This window comes from Nomascus leucogenys, chromosome 10 (assembly GCF_006542625.1).
Source record: "Nomascus leucogenys isolate Asia chromosome 10, Asia_NLE_v1, whole genome shotgun sequence".
Classification (NCBI taxonomy): Eukaryota; Metazoa; Chordata; class Mammalia; order Primates; family Hylobatidae; genus Nomascus; species Nomascus leucogenys.
In genome coordinates this window covers 6,670,390-6,689,767 of record NC_044390.1, presented here as the reverse complement: position 1 = coordinate 6,689,767, position 19,378 = coordinate 6,670,390, and the positions used below count along the sequence as shown (strand labels likewise).

At 40.5% G+C, this 19,378-nt stretch overlaps 1 protein-coding gene across 27 annotated transcripts in view; it reads right to left on the bottom strand.

The window, feature by feature from the left end:
• ANKS1B (ankyrin repeat and sterile alpha motif domain containing 1B) overlaps positions 1 to 19,378 on the bottom strand; it is a 1,250,661-nt gene that overhangs the window by 77,881 nt on the left and 1,153,402 nt on the right. For 21 of the 27 annotated variants that reach the window (XM_030819768.1, XM_030819762.1, XM_030819767.1 and 18 more), the window contains one exon: positions 17,818 to 17,997. The exons of the other annotated variants lie outside the window; for them this stretch is intronic. In XM_030819768.1, coding sequence (XP_030675628.1) covers positions 17,818 to 17,997 — 180 coding nt within the window. The remainder of the gene's footprint in view (positions 1 to 17,817; positions 17,998 to 19,378) is intronic. 27 annotated transcript variants of the gene reach the window in all.

Genomic DNA, 19,378 nt, shown 5'->3' with positions numbered 1-19,378 from the left:
AGAACAGTAGAAGGGTGGGCTGCTCTGTGAACACTCTCCTTCTCTGCCAGGGCATCTCTCCCCAAGACTCTCTGTGTCAGCTCGGTAGGTGCTATGTGACCTGCCTGCCAGAAGTCCAATTATGGATACCAAGGCCAGTTTTCCCTCCTGGCAGGCACCCCCAAGCCAGATGTACATTCCTCCTGAACCCTTTCTCACTAGGATTGGAGAGCACAGGAATGCACTCTGTCTCCTCTCTCATGGGAAAGGAGGAAAAGCCTTAGTTCTTTCCACAGGACTCAAGACAATTCTCTGTCCTTTTCCAGCACTAACCAATGTTCTGCCTATGTGGACAGATAGCTGACCGGGGCAGGGCAGGATTCACACTGCCTCCTTGTAAAGCCCGAACTAGGTGTCTGGCTCCATGATTGACAGCTTTCTCTTTAGGGCATGCAGTGCTTAGTACCTACAGGAAAATTCCCACTTAGCATCCTGGGAATAGACCTTCCAATAGTGAATAGATCTTTCACTACTCACAGAAATTTACCAGAGTTAAGAAGGAAAAAGAGGATCCCATGCCATACTTATTTCATTAAAAAAAATCATATAAAAATTTTCTCAATGAAGAATAAAGAACCTACCCCTAGTCATATACACTAAGAGTTCATATATGGCTTGTTACATTTTTTAGATGTTACAATAAATATTTTCTATTTATAAGCTATGTTTTAAATTTAGAGAAAGTAAAACCTCTATAATTTCTAATACTGTCATGAACAACCTAACGATGTTTCAGTCAATGACAGACTGTATATGCTACAGGGGTCTCAAAAGACTACAATACCGTATTTTTAGTGTACTTTTTGTGGGGGTTGGAAGAAGTAAAGCTAGAGCCAGATTTAGGTATGTTTAGATACACAAATGCCATTGTGTTACAATCACCTACAGTATTCAGTACAGTTAACATGCTGTACAGGTTAGGAGGAGCAATAGGCTAGATCATATATAGCCCAGCTGTGTAGTAGGTGATACCATCTCACGTTGGGTAAACACACACTATGATGTTTGCACGACGAAATCACCTAACGATGCATTTCTCAGAATGTATCCCCATCATTAGGTTATGCATAACTGTCATTGTGTCAGTGCAAATGGTAAAAAGTCAGAATTTAAAAGAATTTAAACTAAAAGCAGTTAATTGTGTTTGAGTTGTGAAAATTACTATTATTTTTTTTGACACAGAGTCTTTGCTCTGTTGCCCAGGCTAGAGTGCAGTGGCGCGATCTCAGCTCGCTGCAACCTCCGCTTCCTGGATTCCAGTGATTCTTGTGCCTCAGCCACTCGAGTAGCTGGGACTACAGGCATGTGCCACCATATCCGGCTAATTTCTGTATTTTTAGTAGATATGGGGTTTCACCATGTTGCCCAGGCTAGTCTTGAACTCCTGGCCTCAAGCGATCCACCCACCTTAGCCTCCCAAAGTGCTGGGATGGAAATTATTTTTTAAAAAAATCTGATGTATTCCAGATACCACAGTAGTTTTGTTAGCAGTAAATAATTTGTCAGGCTCACAGAGCAAGCAACTTAAGGCACACCTGTTGTAACTGGTGCATTCATAATATGAAATGGCTCTTCTCCTAGACATAGGGTTATTATACTGAGTGCTAGAATTAATTTTTTAAATGCAAGAGTTTCCAGAGTAGAAATTAATTATGTTTATGAAAATAACATTTCAGGATACAACATGTATTGAAGTACTGAGTTTTGAAAAGTTTTGAGAAAGAAATATAATACCAGTCATAAAATTTCATCTGGGGCCCAAATTCCTAGAAAAGCAGTAAGTTGTTTTTTTTTTTTTGAGATGGAGTCTTGTTCTGTCACCCAGGCTGGAGTGCAGTGGTGCAGCCATGGCTCACTGCAGACTGGACCTTCCCGGCTTAAGTGATTCTCTCACCTCAGCCTCCCAAGGAGCTGGGACTACAGGGATGCACCACTTCACCCAGTTAATTTTTTTTTTTTCTAAATGTATAGAGAGAAGGTCTTGCTATGTTGCCCAGGCTGGTCTTGAACTCCTGGGCTCAAGTGATCTGCCTGCCTCGGCCTCCTGATGTGCTAGGATTACAGTTGTGAGCCACTATGCCCAGTCTTACATTTAAGTTGTTTTTTTTTTCTTTTTCTTTTTTGGTGGCATTGGAGACAGAGTCTTGCTCTGTCACCCAGGCTGGAGTACAGTGGCACAATCTTGGCTTACTGCAACCACCGCCTCCTGGGTTCAAGTGATTCTCTCCTGGGTTCGAGTGCCTCAACCTCCTGTGTAGCTGGGATCACAGGTGTGAACCACCTCACCCAGTTAACTTTTGTTATTTTTAATAGAGACAGGTTTCACCATGTTGGCCAGGCTGGTCTCAAACTCCTGGCCTCAAGTGAGCCAACCACCTTGGCCTCCTAAAGTGCTGGGATTACAGGCATGAGCCACCGCACCTGGCCAAATTAAACTCTATATATATATATATATATTTTTTTTTTTTTTGGTTTTTGTTTGTTTGTTTTTGAGACAGATTCTTGCTCTGTCGCCCAGGCTGGAGTGCAGTGGCGTAGTCTTGGCTCACTGCAACCTCTGCCTCCCAGGTTCAAGTGATTCTCCTGCCTCAACCTCTTGAGTAGCTGGCATTACAGGTGCCTGCCACCATGTCTGGCTGATTTTTGTATTTTTAGTAGAGACAGGGTTTCACCATGTTGGACAGGCTGGTCTTGAACTCCTGACCTCAGGTGATCCACCTGCCTCGGCCTCCCAAAGTGCTGGGATTACAGGCATGAGCCACCGAGCCTGGCCGTAATTAAGCTTTACAATGTCTTCGTCTGTAAAGAAGAATAGTACTTGACCTACTTATTTCACCAAGTTGTTGTGCAGCTCATGTTTAGCTTCACGAGACAGGAAACTTTTTCACAGCTAAATGTTTAGGGCTTGGAACACAGAAGGAACACATTTTTGCCGAATGAATGGAATCATATAACACATTCAAAAGGCCTTGGTAAATGGCAAAGCATTATGCAAACATTAGTCACTACCGTTATTCGTTATCATTTTTAACTGGTCTACTCTATTGGTGCCACTTGTGCCTTTCATAAGCTATGTCACTGCCAACACGCTTCCGGTTAATTGTACCAGAAACTGCAGACTTCCTATTGGAAGAGTCCTCATATTTCCTGATAAAGGCAGAAAAGGGCTGCCAACTTGCTGAAGAGAGAAGGAACATTTGTCATTAGCACACCTAGGTGTCAAAAGGCTGCTTGTAGAGCTTAGAAACAGTTCCATGAAAGAATGTTAATCACCCCTTTGCAATTTCATTTGCCTATTTTCTCTCAATCCCTGTCACATATATTGCAAAGGCCCATGTAGTTTTTCTGAACCTGAATTACTATGAAACCCAAACAAATAGGGGTAAGTAAAGATAGACTTACAACTGAGATATTACCAATAATTTAATGTTTACTTCTTTGATGGTGAAGTCAACACATATTTGAAGGCGTATAATTTTATCTTCAGTTCAGACCTCTCTCTTAGCTCTGGAAATGTTTTCTTAAAATGCAATGCATGCCTCGCTCTCGTTACCATCTTATACTTTGGGTTACCATGACTTCAGCTCAGAAAATACAACACAACTGCATTCAAATCTAATCACAAAATAAAAAGAATATAACCAATTTCCAAAGTTTTCCTCCTAAAGGTGGACTTCCTTTTTTGCTCAATTGCTAGCAATCCAGTAGTTTACAATAAATTATCGCTCCTTCATTGTGGTTTGTCCTCTTTCCTGGAGCATTCTCAAAAATTGCTATAACATCTTCCATCAAAAGCAAACAAACTCCTCCCCTTGCCCCAACATCACCCTCGGTTTACTGCTCAATTACTCTAATCTTCTTTAAGCAAAACTCCCTGAGAAATGTCTAGATGGTCTCCACTTTCTCTTTTCCTGTCCTCATCTGAGCCCACTCTAAAGAAACTGAAACAATTTTCTATTTTCCTTGACCTATGTGACACCCTTGATCACTCCTCCATTCCTTAGCCTCTTTGGCTGCTTCCTGTTATCTGAGCATCCCTGGAGTGTTAGTCCTCAATCTTCCCTTCCTTCTTGGCTATACTAGGTGGTCACTTCCAGTTGTGACTCCCAAATTCGTATTTCCAGCCCAGACTTCCTCCCTAAATTCAAGACTTGGACACTCAGCTGCCTGCTTGATGCTTCTCCTTTCGCATTTATTAAGTCAGCTCAACCTTAAATTAAATGCCAGAGACCAAGCTCCTGATGACCTCACCTCCCTGTAAGCTTCCTTATTTCGGCAAATGGCAGCCATTTTTTTCCAGTTCCTCAGGTTCATAATGCTGGAGCTCTCCTTTCTCTTATATCTCGCATTCAATCCAGCAGCAAAGCCTATTGAATCTACTTCTAAAATCTCACCTTCCTGTCACTACTTGCTCCAAGCTACTCCCTTTTCTCGTTTGATTTATTCCATTGGCTTCTTACCGGTCTCACTGCTGTTATCCTTGCCCCCTTAGTATCTCTTCTCAGTACTAGAGCCAAAATGACCCATCTAAAATGAAAGCCAGGTCATTCCACTCAGCTCCATTCAACACAGAAGATAATTCAAAGTCCTAACAATGACCTGCAACGTTCTCCATTCTCTGGTACCCACATTGCTCTACCTCCCTACCCTGCTCCCCTACCCATCTTCATCTTGCTGTCTGGGTTCTTGACAGCAAAGCATAATCTTGCCTCATAGCCTCTGCATTTGCTTCTCTTTCTGCCTGACATGTTCTCCCTCTGGCTACTATAGGCTTAGCTAGCTCCCTCACTTCCTTCAAATTCTATTCTAATGTCACTTTTTCATAGAAGCCTTCCCCAGGCACCCCAGCATATTACATCCAAATTAAGTCTGTGCTTTCCACTCTGTAAAAGAATTATTCTTTCAAGCAGAAATTATTTATTTATTTATTTGTTTGTTTTTGAGACAGGGTCTCACTGTCACCCAGGATGGAGTGCAATGGCACGATCTTGGCTCACTGCAACCTCCACCTCCTAGGTTCAAATGATTCTTGTGCCTCAGCCTCCCAAGTAGCTGGGATTACAGGGGTGCACCACCACACCTGGCTAATTTTTGTACTTTTAGTAGAGATGGGGTTTCGCCATGTTGGCCAGGTGTTGGACTCTTGGCCTTATGGGATCCCCTCGCCTCGGCCTCCCAAAGTACTGGGATTACAGGTGTGAGCCACCACACCTGGCCTCAAGCAGAAATTTAAAATGTAAAAAATGTTTGGCACATAAGAACCTATCTCCCTGTCACCCTGACATTCACGCAAAAGTAGTTTCTGGTCATCTGTTGTGTGCAAGGCCTGGGTCACAAAGTGAGTAGGGATCAGTCTTGCTTTTAATCAACGTTTACGGAATGAAAATTGCTTTTGCCATGGACAGAACCAGTAGTAAACTGGGACTGACAGGCTGATGGTGGGTCTCAGAACAGAGCAAGTAGATGACAGCTCCATCAACTCGATAACCCCTATTAAGTTCTGGAAACCTTCTGGGAGGCTGCTGATATTATATAGCTAATCTAATAAAGAAACTTTTATGAATAGAGCCCTCCAGTCAGATTCTACCATAGATGAAATTTTCTGCCGTGTTCTAGCCCTGAAAAAAAAGAAAAAAAGACTTTTTCTCTGTTTCTCCCTTATGTTTGTCATAATACTTTGAACACTTAAGGGTATTCAGAAATTGACCAGAAGGAAACCAACAAGAAATACGAAAGTTTCAGAGTGAAAGCTAAAGGAATAATGAAGTGCATTCCTTCTTCTGGATGATAGTGCTTCTAAAAGAAAATGAAAACAAACTTGAAGAGCAAACAAAACAGCTTCAAAGGCAGAAGAAAAAAGGGCATCCCAACAAAGGAAGCCTTAGCCAATAGCCAGCAAACTCAGTGGCTCCTTGAGCAGAGACTGGGATGAAATGAGACCTGTCAAAGGATGGTGTCAAACAAATTCAGTGCAGTCAAGGGGTAATGCACCAAACACCTTGTATGCATATTTTCTTTCAGCAGCGACAGCCCCACAGTTGCTTCTTCTGTGGGCATTAACTGAACCCTGCCTGGAAAATCAGAAAATTAGAGCCTTTTGTTTCTTGTGAGTTACCCAGAGGCCGCAGGCCAGCATCTGATTACCTCTTCCTTCCCACCACTGGAGACAGAGGAACACTCCTCCTTCTCACCTCTTGAGTGAATTTTGAGATACATACTCAGTCCTGTAACAACTGCATGGGATTTAGATTCTTCTCTGCAACTACACTGTCAGCTTCTCAAGTTCCCTGTGTCTATTTATTTCTAGTTCTAAAGTGTGAAAGTTATGCATGCACCCACTGACCCTTTTTATAAAAGGTCTCAGCTGAACTATTTCATTTGCAGGAAATGCTAGAGTCAAGAAAATGCTGCTTCCTGCCATTTATCCATCTTTCTGAAGGGCAATCCTTCTAAAACTTCATGATCGTGACCTTCCCCTATGCCTATGGGGAAGATTTTTGGACAGATCAGTTATCACCTGCTGGGAAGGAAAAGCCAGGCCAACAATTGTTTCTCTAACATCTGCATGTGTGACCCGTGATTGCTGGAGTCAGCATTAATCAACCTACCCAGAGTGGGAGGAAGTAAACAACACAATTGGTTCCATCTAAGTCCACCGGCATGATATAAATTCTAACACTGTCTTCCCAAGTTTAAGGTTTTCCTTCCATTCCCTTTCCAAACTCACTTCCCTTTCCCATTCCTCTCTAGTCCCCTCCCTCCCTCCCTTCCTTCCTTCCTTCCTGTCTTCCTCTCTTCCTCCCTCCCTCTTTCCCTCTTTCCCTCTTTCCCTTCCTTCCTTAACTCTAATTCTGGGACTGATATCACATAAAAGAAGTCCTCAGCTACTAAAGTAGGAGAGTAGGAGAGAATTATAGGCTTATGATATTCCTGTTATTCATTTGTAGAGATAATATATAACCTGTATTCCCTAATATGACAGTTGTAGCCCTAAATGGCATTACACAATTGTTTATGAAATCTCTTTACAAGAAAAAAATAGAGCAGAGAAAAAAATGAGCATTGCCTGTACAATCCAGCTCTCATTGTGCAGCTCCCCAGGTTCCAGGGATGTTGCAGGGAATTTAAGTCAGTTGGGATCATGCTGTTTATAGCAATATGGGCTGTTTTACTTGTTCTACCTCAAAGTCTGGATGCTATCAAACGTTTTTCAGGACCACTAAAAAGCAGAAAATTAATAACTAATTCAGAAAGGCAGTGATCAGCTTTTTATCATAACATGAATGGCTGAAAAAAACCTAGATTTTGCAAAGTAATGTTGTTCTTTGTAACATCTCTTTACAATATACATTATATTCCTTTCTTGCAAACTGAGGTTGTCATTTCCTTTCCTTAAATTCATTTATTAACTGGAGCCCGAATGTTTGTTTCCTGCTTCTGATAGAAAAGATGTATTGGGCAGAGTCATTTATTCAATGATGTTTATTGAGACCCCACCATTTCTTCATTTTATCCTTGTGAAAAATATAAAAAAACAAGGTGCAGTTGAACAATCTTCTTGAACGATGCCAAGCTAAGAGGTCTCTGGTAGAAAGCTCAGTTTTTTTTTCCAGTTCTACTTTATTCAACACTTCACTCAATACACTGATGGATGACTTCAAAGGTTTGTTGTTTTGAGGTAAGCTTCTTAAAACGAGCATATTACATAGTTGAAAAGCATCACTGATATACAGAGTGGCAACTAAGTCTTAGAAAGGTCTTGATAGACTAGGATCATTGGATGAGTAACTTTATAAAAACTGCTTTATCTGGAAAAGCATAATGTAAATCCAGCGCTGCTGAGATAGGAGGCATAGATATTGATAAAGGCTGGGAAATTTTCATGAAGAAAAGCCCAGTAACAAGGAATGATATGTTAATGCTGATCTGCCCAGAGTTGGGGAACCAGGATGCTGTATGGCCCACATCCCCCTTATCACATGGGATTGGCAAGGAGCTGGAGACATCTAATATAGTGAAGGGAAGATATCAAATTGTCTTCAGTCTTAAAAAACTCTTCCCAGCAAAAGGGAGCAGATGTATTCTTTGTTGTTTCAGAAGATATCATGAACTATGTAGGAGTTATAGGGAGGCTTATTTCAATTCAATATAAGGCAAAAGTTATATCAACTAGACCTTTTCCAATCATGGGGCTGCCTCAGAAAGAGCGGGCCAGCTTTCCAGTGACAAGTTTAGGCAGAAACTTGTGGCTGTCTGTAAGGATGTATTAGAATGGGTGCCTGCATCAATTAAGAGATGGGACTACATACATTTTCTGGTCCCTTCTCATCTTAAAATTCTCTGCTTTTCTTTAACAGTACAGTTTGTCATCTGTATTCTTGGTTCTGCATTCTTCTGACTGCACAGAAGAATCTTCTAGCTATTAATGCATACAGACAAAAGCAAGTTATCACAAATTTTGTGATCCTGCATTCAAACCTCATTAAACTTGAGGCCCATACAGAAAGGAGGTCATATCATTTCACAGTGCTTTACATGAAGCAATTATTTACTATCTCTGATTTGTAAAGAATGAAAAATTGGATGTCAGGAGCAAAGGATTTTTTTCAAATACAATGTTTATCCATGCTACTTTAGAGGTTTAATTCTCTACTGAAGTTGCATTTGCATAAGGTATTAGATATTCTTAATAGGATTTTTCAAGGAACTCAAAACATTGCATTGGAGCATTTGGGGCTTTGGAATTTCTAGAATGTGCCATGTCTGCTAGTTCCCAGTTTGCAGAGACAATATGGGGTGTTCATCAACACTGTGGTTCACGCAACGGCTGTGAAGCTAGGCTGCTTGCATTGGAATCCTGGTTCTGTACCTTGCAATTTTTGTGGCCGTGGGCAAGCCACATAAATGCTCCATGCCTCAATCTCCTCCTTATAAAGTTGTACTAATCAGTGCTGGCTCTGATGATGATGATGAATCACCAGGTCTAAGCTAGACAGATGATATTCTATTGTTCCAGGCAGTATATTTCCCTAAAAAACTGGAGACCATCTCAATTTGTGTCCAATCTGATATGTCGTAGAGCCCTGTGGTTTTATGATGCCTATAGCCTTACATAAAGTAATTTGGTCAACAGTATTTACAGTGTTTATATTAGATGAATTAAAAAACGACTACGGAAGAGTGAGGCATTGCCCCCACATAGCCAACATACACTTTACCAAAAAAGAAGCACACATTTAAAAATGAAATATAATGAAATATTTTGAAATACACTAACTCATAAACATCCTTTAATTTTTAAAAGTATTTAAGTATGGATATCATCCATAATTCTTTTTCCAAAGAGCACCAGTGTTAACTAGGTTGTAACATGAATAGGCGCTTCTTGGACAGTGTTTGCATTCATAAAAACTATGATTTCCAAGTCAGTGAAGAGGTATTAGTTTGGGCTTACAAGTGGAAAACAGAAGCAGTTTTGTAAGATGTAGCTAAATATGAGATTTACTTTAAAATGCATTTACTCCCAGATGCAGTTGAGAAAGCATAATGTAGAAGAAAACTAGAAGTTATCTCAAAATAATAATAATTTCTAAAACAACCCAAACGTATAGTTTCATAGGTTGTAAAATACTCCGAAAAAATACCATTTTATTTGTGCCTCACAACAATGACGTGAGGTGGGCATTAACCTCACTCTAGGAAGAGAAAACTAAGGCTCTGCGTCGCTAAGAAGCTTGTCCAAGGTTACAGAGGTAATAGATATCAGAGATGGGATTTTTCACCATGATCTCATTTCTTCAAATCTGGCATTCTAACAAAGCTCATCAAATTAAGTATGAAAAAATGAAATCAATACTCATCTGATATAGCAGTTTTCCATCAGACAATCTCAGAATTCCAAAGTCAGAGTGGATTTATTCAGGTGCCCATTATTGCTATTTCTGCCTGCTTAGAAACCAGCCCCTCTTCTAGTAGCAGTGACCTGGCTGTTCATGGGAGGAGGTGCCTCCTTACTCCTCAGTCCACATGGTTCAGATGGAGCTAAAACCACCCCTGGTGTGGGACTTCTGTCTTGCTAATCAATCTATCTTTCAATCTCTCTCTCTCTCTCTCTCACACACACACACACACACACACACACACACACACACCCCTTTGTAATTAGCTCAGGGAAGGACACTTGATCCAAACCAGGCTCACTTGAACTGATGGAATGTAATACTGAGACTTTTTCTTTTTTGAGACAGAGTCTTGCTCTGTTCTCTGTTTCCCAGGCTGGAGTGCAGTGGTGCGATCTTTTTCACTGTGAACTCTACCTCCTGGGTTCAAGCAGTTCTCATGCCTCAGCCTCCCAAGGAGCTGAGACTACAGACACCTGCCACCATGCCCAGATAATCTTTGCATTTTTAGCAGAGATGGGGTTTTGCCATGTTGCCCAGCCTTGTCTTGAACTCCTGGCCTCAAGTGATCCACCGGCCTCAGCCTCCCAAATTGCTGAGATTACAGGCATGAGCAACGATGCCTGGCCTGGGACTTTTTTTTTTTTTTTTTTTTTTTTGACACTCGGAAAGATAGATTCTCTTTCTTGTAACTTCAAGTTAAACAGCAATTTGGCTTGAAACTCTCCACACGTAGAGGGAGGCTCTTTGGGAAAAGAGCCAACACAGAGGACAGCAGAGCCAAGAGATGGAGAGCCAGAGAGCAATGCAGCAAAACAGCACCTGGATCCAGGACTCCTGTCCTTTTCTGCTTAAGCCATCTTGAGTTGGATTTTTTGTTACTTACATGCATCTGGAAAAGTCCTTGCTGATAAATTACTTCAGGCCTATACATACAGAATTAACCGAGACAGGGCCACACAAACAGCCCTATTTCTACTAGATGTTAAAAAACCTTCTTTTTATTTTTTTACCACTGGAAAAAGAAAGGGAAGAAGGAGAAGGAGAATAAGAATCAGAGAATTCTCCTACCCTGGAAAATTTAGCAAGGGCAGATTATAACAGCCAAAACTGACCTGTGGACCCAAGAACTCGACTGCATGTAATAAGAAACATTCTGAAAATTTAACAAGTGTAAAAATAACCTGCTGGGCCTCTTTGTGAACAAGCTGCTCAATGTCAACAAGCCCAAGGCACTACTAAATATCAAAAGGTCAATTCCACTGAAATAGGGTTTTTATACATTGTCAGATTTTTTGTTTAGTTCTTTTGAAAATAGAATATTTTCTGTTGATATCTTCTTTTTCTTTTTTTAAATCCATGGTCTGGTTTTAACTGCAAACAGTACCCTTGGTTAAGCACCAGCACCTGGAGACAAGGTGGAGACGTTAGAGCTTCTCTAGCAAAATGACTGGAGGTGTTTAGGGCTGACTGGGGTCTATCAGAATCAACTCTTGATGACCTTGACAGGGAAGAAAATAATCTAGACCTGTAAGATGAGTATCAAAGCCTGAAAAAGAATCCATCTGAGTGATTCTCCCACTTCTTCCAATTATTTGTTTTAAGACTGTAGTACAGTATTCACAAGACACTAATCATATTCACATTAGTGTTGCCCAAAAGACACTAATCATACTGGAATTTCTAATCCCAAAGTTGTCTCAGATAGAGCAGTGTGTATTTGCTAAAAGAAAATTAACTGACCATATTAATAAAAAAAGGTGTACAATACATCAAGTTTAAATTCCAAGTACAGAAAGCACTATTTTCCACTTTTGTGTTGGTCATAGCTGGCTAGTGGCCTAGAGTTCTTGGCTTGAAATAGGGCACAGATATCATCAACATTCCAGATGATCTCTGAAGCTGGGGTGTCAGCTTGTCAACTTGACGAGCTGTCAAATTGGAAGCTCCTGATGGAAGAGCTTACTGAGTGCACTCTTGACCTTTTTTGGTTATGTATGATCTGTCTGTGCTTAAGTATTAAGAGTTGCTCTTTAGACCTTCATGGAAGGAAATGTTGAAATCATGGACAAGCTGAGCCTTTCTGAGTAGTGGCTATGTGATGAAAATCTAAATTAAATACTAAGCATTAACTTACTGACATTAAACAAAAAATCTGATGTGACAGAGTAATAGGAAAACTTGTTTAGTTTGGGGAAAAAAACACTCTCTTTTCTTTTCTTTGAGACAGAGTCCCCCTCTGTCGCTCAAGCTGGAGTGCAGTGGCACCATCTCAGCTCACTGCAACCTCTGCCTCCAGGGTTCAAGCAATTCTCCTGTCTCAGCTCTGTCTCAGCTGGGACTACAGGCATCCGCCATCATGCCTGGCTAACTTTTGAATTTTTAGTAGAGACGGGGTTTCGCCATGTTGGCCAGGCTGGTCTCAAACTCCTGGCTTCAAGTGCTCTGCCCGCTTTGGCCTCCCAAAGTGCTGGGATTACAGGCGTGAGCCACCGTGCCTGGCCAAAAAAGCCACTTTCCAAAATGCTGTTCCTTTCAACTTAGTTGTGCTATTTTCTGAAAACTGATTCCGTAAATTCCAGTAATGCCAGAGCAGTGGGTAGAATTTCTAGAAACAACAGGCCTATTATCTCAGGAAAAGTATATAAAAGGAGAAGTTACTATCCTACTTCTTTCCCAGACATGGCAAAGTGTTTGCCTCATGGCTTTCTGGGATATCCACGCTCTTTGAGCTAACAGTTCTGTGCACAATATATTTCAATAAAGTTCCAAATTTCATTTAAAGAAAAAAAAGCCCTCTCACTTGATATTTTATCTAACAATGTTACAATAATAACGTGTTATTGCCATATGATATTTTTTGTTACAATTTTGTAACCTGAATTGGTAGAGAAAGATGGCATCCATCCTCTGCTTTCCCTGGCGTTGACATCATTCTACCCAGATCCCTCTGCATCGTGATATATGCTCCTTGGCAGATGATGTGTTTACACAATTAAAATAATAAAAGAAAAATGCAAATTCCATTCTCAATCTACATGCTAAATATGGGTAACACTGGAACAAAAGATGGTCTTCATAGAATGCTACAAGCACCGGAGCACTTGTCCTTCAACTCTCTTTGTCATTAATTGGCCTACAATGAGCAGGGACCTTTGACTTAGAGACTGACAGGTGATGTGTCTGAACCGATAGTCCTATCTGTCTATATAGTGCTTTACAGTTTAGAATATGCTTTCGTATAAATTATCTGATACATACAGGCCTGAGAAGCAGACATTATCCACATTTTAAAGACAAAAAAATTGAAATTCAGAGTCACCACGTAACTCGGTCCAGGTCGCACAGCCAGAAAGAAACCAAATCAGAATTCCAACTGAAGAAGCCACTAAGAAAACAGCATCGACTATTTGGAGAAACACCACAAGCAAGAACTTGTTTGTAGACAGAGTTAACCCCACACCTACCTACAAAGCTTTTCACAAACATGGGAGACAGGCAGCGTTCTGACACACTGTGCAGGGTCTCTGCTGAAGGATCAACAAATAACCAGTGTAGTTTTGCATTTAAGGATTTCATGGTGTTAATCAAGAGCTGATTCAATCAGTTTCCACTAAACTACTGTGATTTTCTCTTCTGCTTGCTGTGCCCACATAAATGGAATCTATTATGGCACATGAAAAATTAGTATTTGTTGAACTGTTTTTAAAATATTTTATATCATTTTAATATAGAGGCAGGCACAGGGCATCAGGGACTATAGAAGAACAAGCATAGGGTTAGGCAGGCCAGGGCTTGAGTCCCTGCTCTACCATTTACCAGCTGTGAGGCCAAGCACTCACCCTGTTTGGCACATGTGCACATAGGCTCTTGTGAGGATTAAATAAGATACTGCATGTGCAATCCCAGGCATGAACCTGGTCACAGCAGTGCTTCTGTATGGCTCAGCTTCTACTTCCCTTCCTTTAATAATATCAAAACAACAAACCTTGGAAGAACTAAAATGTAATATACAAAATGCTTTCAAATAGAGAAGTAATTGATGTAGTTGTACTTTTTAATACTATTTAGATTGAGAAATATTAAGCTTGCAACTGAATTAATTTTCTAATAATTTAGAAAAAGTGTTTTTAGTGCCCCAGGTAATACTGTTTTTTTTTCAAATCTTAGACAAGAGCATTCAAAACACAGACTTTATATTACACACTATTCTCACTAATATTTAAGCTAAAGTTTATGCAAAGATATGCATTTCTTTTACTGTTGAGAAGGCTTTGTTTTGTGAAAATACAAGTACTATTTCATTTTCTCATATGTATTTCTGTAAATGGAAGCCTTCTATAAATGGCTTAACTTGCAGCATTTGGAAACTTTTTTTTTTTTTGCATGAGCTTGGAGAATGTGGCCTTAACTTTATTCATTCCATCACTCTCTTATTGTTCATTTTAAGGGTACTTAGACTTCTAAATATCATTCAAGAAAACTTCTGAAGACTGCAATTAGGTCCGAAATACTGAAAATATTTTCCTCCTTCTGATATATTTTCCATTTACTATCTCATTTCCACATAACTCAGAACTAAGAGCTGATCTGCCATGTGCTGTACGCACATTAATAGTGTGTAGGACACCTTGTTTGTGCTAAAATGAGATAACAGATGTCAAAGTACTTTGAGAATTTAAAATCACTATGCACATTAAGGTATAATTATACAAATGTGAATGCAACATTTATTTATTAGGGGTATGAAAATTGGGGAGTGTTTCAGAACTTCTGGGCTAATGAGTCCAGGTTAGAATTACAGGCTGGAGAAGCTATGTTTTCAACATGATAGGAAACCCATCGTTCAGATGTATTTATATCATTACATTCAGTTCATGCTGAACTCAAAGTTTGTTTCTTGCATATTCATTTAAAATAATTTGATGCCAGAGTATTGCTTATATCAGAATAATAGCAAACAATACTCACAATATTTGCAAATCCCCTGTATCCCAAGACAGGTATTTTAAATATTGTTTCAAATGGAAAACAATCAATTAAACACCATTCTAGTGTTTTATTTTAAACATCTGCCAACAAATTTAACAGGTAAAATGGACATTAAATTTATCTCAATGTAACTTTAAGCATTGGTTTTCCAAGTTAAGCAAAGCACCTCCAAACATCTGGTAAGCAGACCTCAAGAAGGCAAAACTCCTATGAATTATTGCAGCCACCAAGAACTTAAGGTTTCTGGCCTAGGGCTAGAATTCCAAATCACTCTAATGGTAGCTCAGCTAAACTTGAAGTAGAGGGGTTTCTAAGAACATAAATCTCTCCAGGTGATTCTCTCTCAACTGCATTCTTATTTCTTTTAGTAGGTAAGAAAGAAAGCCTGAAGGCGGACTTTCGCATTTTAGTGGGAAATGGACTGGTTAGGCAAGCATTAACCAAGCTACAGTAAGCTTCTTGGGAGAAACCCCTTGGGAAAGAACTGGAGGAATGGAGCTCCAGGTTGGAAGGAGGTATAACTGGCTGCTTGCTTGCAAAAATTTTAATTGCTAATTCAAGTCTTTAGGAAGACCCAACTTGATTGTCTAAACACATAACTTCAGGGGAAAAAGTATGGTCTAGAGAGATATGACAGGTTTTTAAAAAAGTATGTAAATTTCAAAAAGTATTACAGCAAATAACCAAAAATAAGGTAGAATAAGAAAAAAACAAACATCAATTGAGTAGTTGAGTGGCGAAAAGTCACATAAATTGAATTATTTAACAACAAAATGACAGAGTATTTCATATTTTGACAGGTTAAAGCACTATTTTTAAGAGGTATGCATTCATTGCTCCACGGGTTTTGGCCTTCCATACTAGCGATCATGCTCAAAACTGCAATTAACACCACCCAAAGAGTTGCAGTTCCAGAATCCCTTTTTCTCATTGATCAGATTCCTGTGGTGTCATCTCCTATTTTCTCTGCAGCAGAAGTGCTGTATTGAACAGCAGGCTTTTAGAAAGCTTCTAATAAGATGGAGCCTGTGTTTCTAGCAGTCATTCCATCATCGTTAGTACTCCACGTGAGGGGAACGCATGCGTGCACAGGTGCTCTAGTTCACTACGTCCCATCAGCCTGCTTATCTCACTCTGCTTTCTGCTTTTAGGCTTTTCTCACCTGGCCAGATAAAAGCCCATTCCATTTTCTCAAGGCAAGACAATTCTCATAAGGGATGCATTTCTGATTGGAGTGACCCATTAAAAGATTTGTGCTATTTGGTGCTACTGCCCCTGCTTTCAAAACTCAGGCAGCATGTAAGGGTGCAGTCTTGCTAGGCCACCTCTCAGTGTTCATACATAGGTAGAAGGGTAAGTCGTTTTTTAAAAAAACCCTGCAGTATATGGAGAAATTTCATAAGTTATGTGAGCAGCTGAGAGAGGTAATTCTGCTATACTGAGGTGGACACAGTCAATAATAGCTAATGCTCATTAAAGAACTATCCTCCCTTATCCAGGGAAGAAATGGGCTCAGAAAAGACCCAGTTCATATTAATACATAAAGACCACATGGCTCAAAGTTAAAACAAACCATATCTCTGAAATGCTGTCATTAGAGAAATTTAACCACATATGTGATTCAAAAATATAAGAAGTAACAGGAAATAAATGAAAAGTTTCGGGGGAAAAAAGCTTTCAGATGCCCTATTTAAAAGAGCACCAGTGAAAACAGTAATAAAAATTAAAAGACAATACCTAGCAACAGAGAAAGAGAAAATTATTCTGATCTTATTTCTTCTATATTTTCCATCCCTTTCAATAAAAGAGCCGCCATAATCCCAACATTGCCATTTCCTGCACAAAGAACCCAGAGAACAATTCAAAATTAAAGGAGCTGAAAGAAGACACAGCATCCCAGGCCTTCTCTCCCCAAGGCATCTGCAGGCAGAATAGCCATGGTTTCCAGAACATTCTCATCACATTTGTCTCTCGTGAGCTGCAGCGTACAATGTTTACCAGAGGCTTCAAAAATGAAATCTCACTAAACGGTTGAGAAAAATATTTAACAACAAAGGCAAAGCAATTACAGTCACATTTTCACCTCGAGATTCCCATCTTAGGTGTGGGAGGCAGAGAGAAGACTCCTGCACATCAGTCTGAACCTAGAATGAGGATGAAAAGAGTTGATTCTGCCGATAGTTGACAACAAATCCATATTTTTGCATCTCAGGGTGAAATGCGGAGCTGCCCGCCCATCTGAATGTGCATTAAGAACAGCGCCACTGTTCGGTTAAGGCTGACTCAAGTTTCTAAGCAGCAATCTGAGGACAGGCTAGACATGAACATCCCTACCAAAAACGTGGAAAGGTCTGAACGTGACAGATCTCCCTTTTCAATTATTTGTGCTAGAAAGCATCATCATTTTCAACTATTCAAGGTGACAATATGAGACAACGCAACTAGTCCCAGTAGAGCATTTCTGTATGAATGTATAGACTTGGGAGGAAATTAACCACATCACACAGGGTTAATCCTTCCCCCCAAACTTCTGCCCCATTATCCAACCAATTTACATCTTGTAATCTAGACTTTTATTACTCATTTTCATTATGATTTGACTTTGACACAATATTATTCCCTTTAGGGCAAAGACTTTCTGGGTGCAATGAGATCAGACATAATTTCTTCAGCAGGAATGCATAACAAGGACACGCGTACACATTCCATTCCCGGACATTTCTGTCTCGGTCTAGTTCAGATGAGCAAGGAATGAAAGGCGGGGCATAAAATGGTATAAATTCTAGTTAGGCATGGACAATAAGCATCCATAGGAAGCTACTGTTCACTATTAAAAGGCATTACCTGATATGGTTGAAAAAGATCACAAAGGCTTATAACACCTTACCTGAGCCATCTGCCTCTCCAGTTTTGATCGGGGAATATCATCAAAGTAGTTTTCATTTCTTCTCCTCCTTGCATCGCCCTGCATGATAATGTGAGGAACGTCTAGGGAGCCACCAGTGGTGTAAGTGCTTTGGCTAAGTGATGGAGACAACTGAGGAGGAGTGTGATTACCACTGGGTTCCTGAATGGAAATACATCATGAAATAAATACCATGTTCTGTGGCTAACCTTTGGTTTCAAAATTGTGAAATACTGACAAGACAAACTGTGGGGGTGGGGAGTCGCTTTTGAAGCAACAGCCAAGGAATGAATGACATTCCACCACTTTATTAATGGCACGATCTAGTCAATACGTTTTTCCCCTAAGTATTTCAGGTCAAAGGTCTGAAATATCAAGAGTCACGTTCTGTTTTCCTAAAGCAGCACCATGGATGGTCTCAGGAGGGAGGCACACCTATGTTGGGCACCTCTGACACTACTGCATGTGTTTACAGGGGAGGAACTGGGCCCTCATGTGGGCAGAGCGTCCTCACCATGGTAGATGCCATGATGAGAAAGCTAAAATGAGACCCAACGGGTCTTGATCCTTCATCAAAGAATGGTCTGACAACAGGGTTGGGAAGAGGACACAGTACGGCAACACAGCATGTCACACGCACAGACTGCAGAGCAGTGCATGCTACGACAGAGGATGCTTTTCCAAGGCAAAGACAACTCCATCCGAGGGAAACAGGTCAGGAGGAAGATAGGGGGCATAGACAGCTCAGCTCTACTGTTTGCAAGTAGAATGAGGATTGGGATCATGGTGTTTCTCCAGATCCCTTCTCCTCCAGATATTCTGGACCTTCTATGATAGATTTAGGTCCTACACTTTTTCCTGGAAATCTCTTTGATCTTTTTTTGTTCCCCTAAATCTCTCCCAGAGAGCCACAATGAGAGGTTCAGAAGGGGAAGGAAAAAAAGCAGGGTAAGTAGCAGGAAATTACCCCTCTAAAGAGTCATTTTAGGGTGACTACGCTGATGGTGCTTATATCTTTCTCTCCTTCCACATAGCAAAATGAAGGCAAAACAAAAATCGTTTTTTTTCTAATTTATTTGAGGCTCCTCTTTCTAAGGGGTGAAATTTCTATTTGTATTTTTATGACTCCCAAAACTCTCAAGTAGCCTCCAAATATCCCAGTGTACCCTAATGCCCCCAGTAATTAATTAAACCAGTATTCATGTAGTCCCTACCCACCCCACTCCAGTCTCTCTCAAGAGGCTAAGCTTGTCCTCCTGGAGCCAATTCTCTTGCATCCCCTGAAATCCTTGCGCATTTTCCTCTCCAAAGCTGAATCAACTCCAAATCCGAACAGCTCCTTTCCTGCCCAACCCTCTGTTATCCTGACAGTGGCTATGCTGTTTGCTGAAGTTTATTGATAAGAGGCAGGCCACTGCATTTCATCACGATGGTTACGTCCAGGTGCCGTGCTTGTGTTCATCTCTTCAGAATGGAAATCAGAAGCAAGCACGTGCAGGACAAAATAAAGAGAGCAGAGTGGGCACCCCACAGCTTTCAGGGA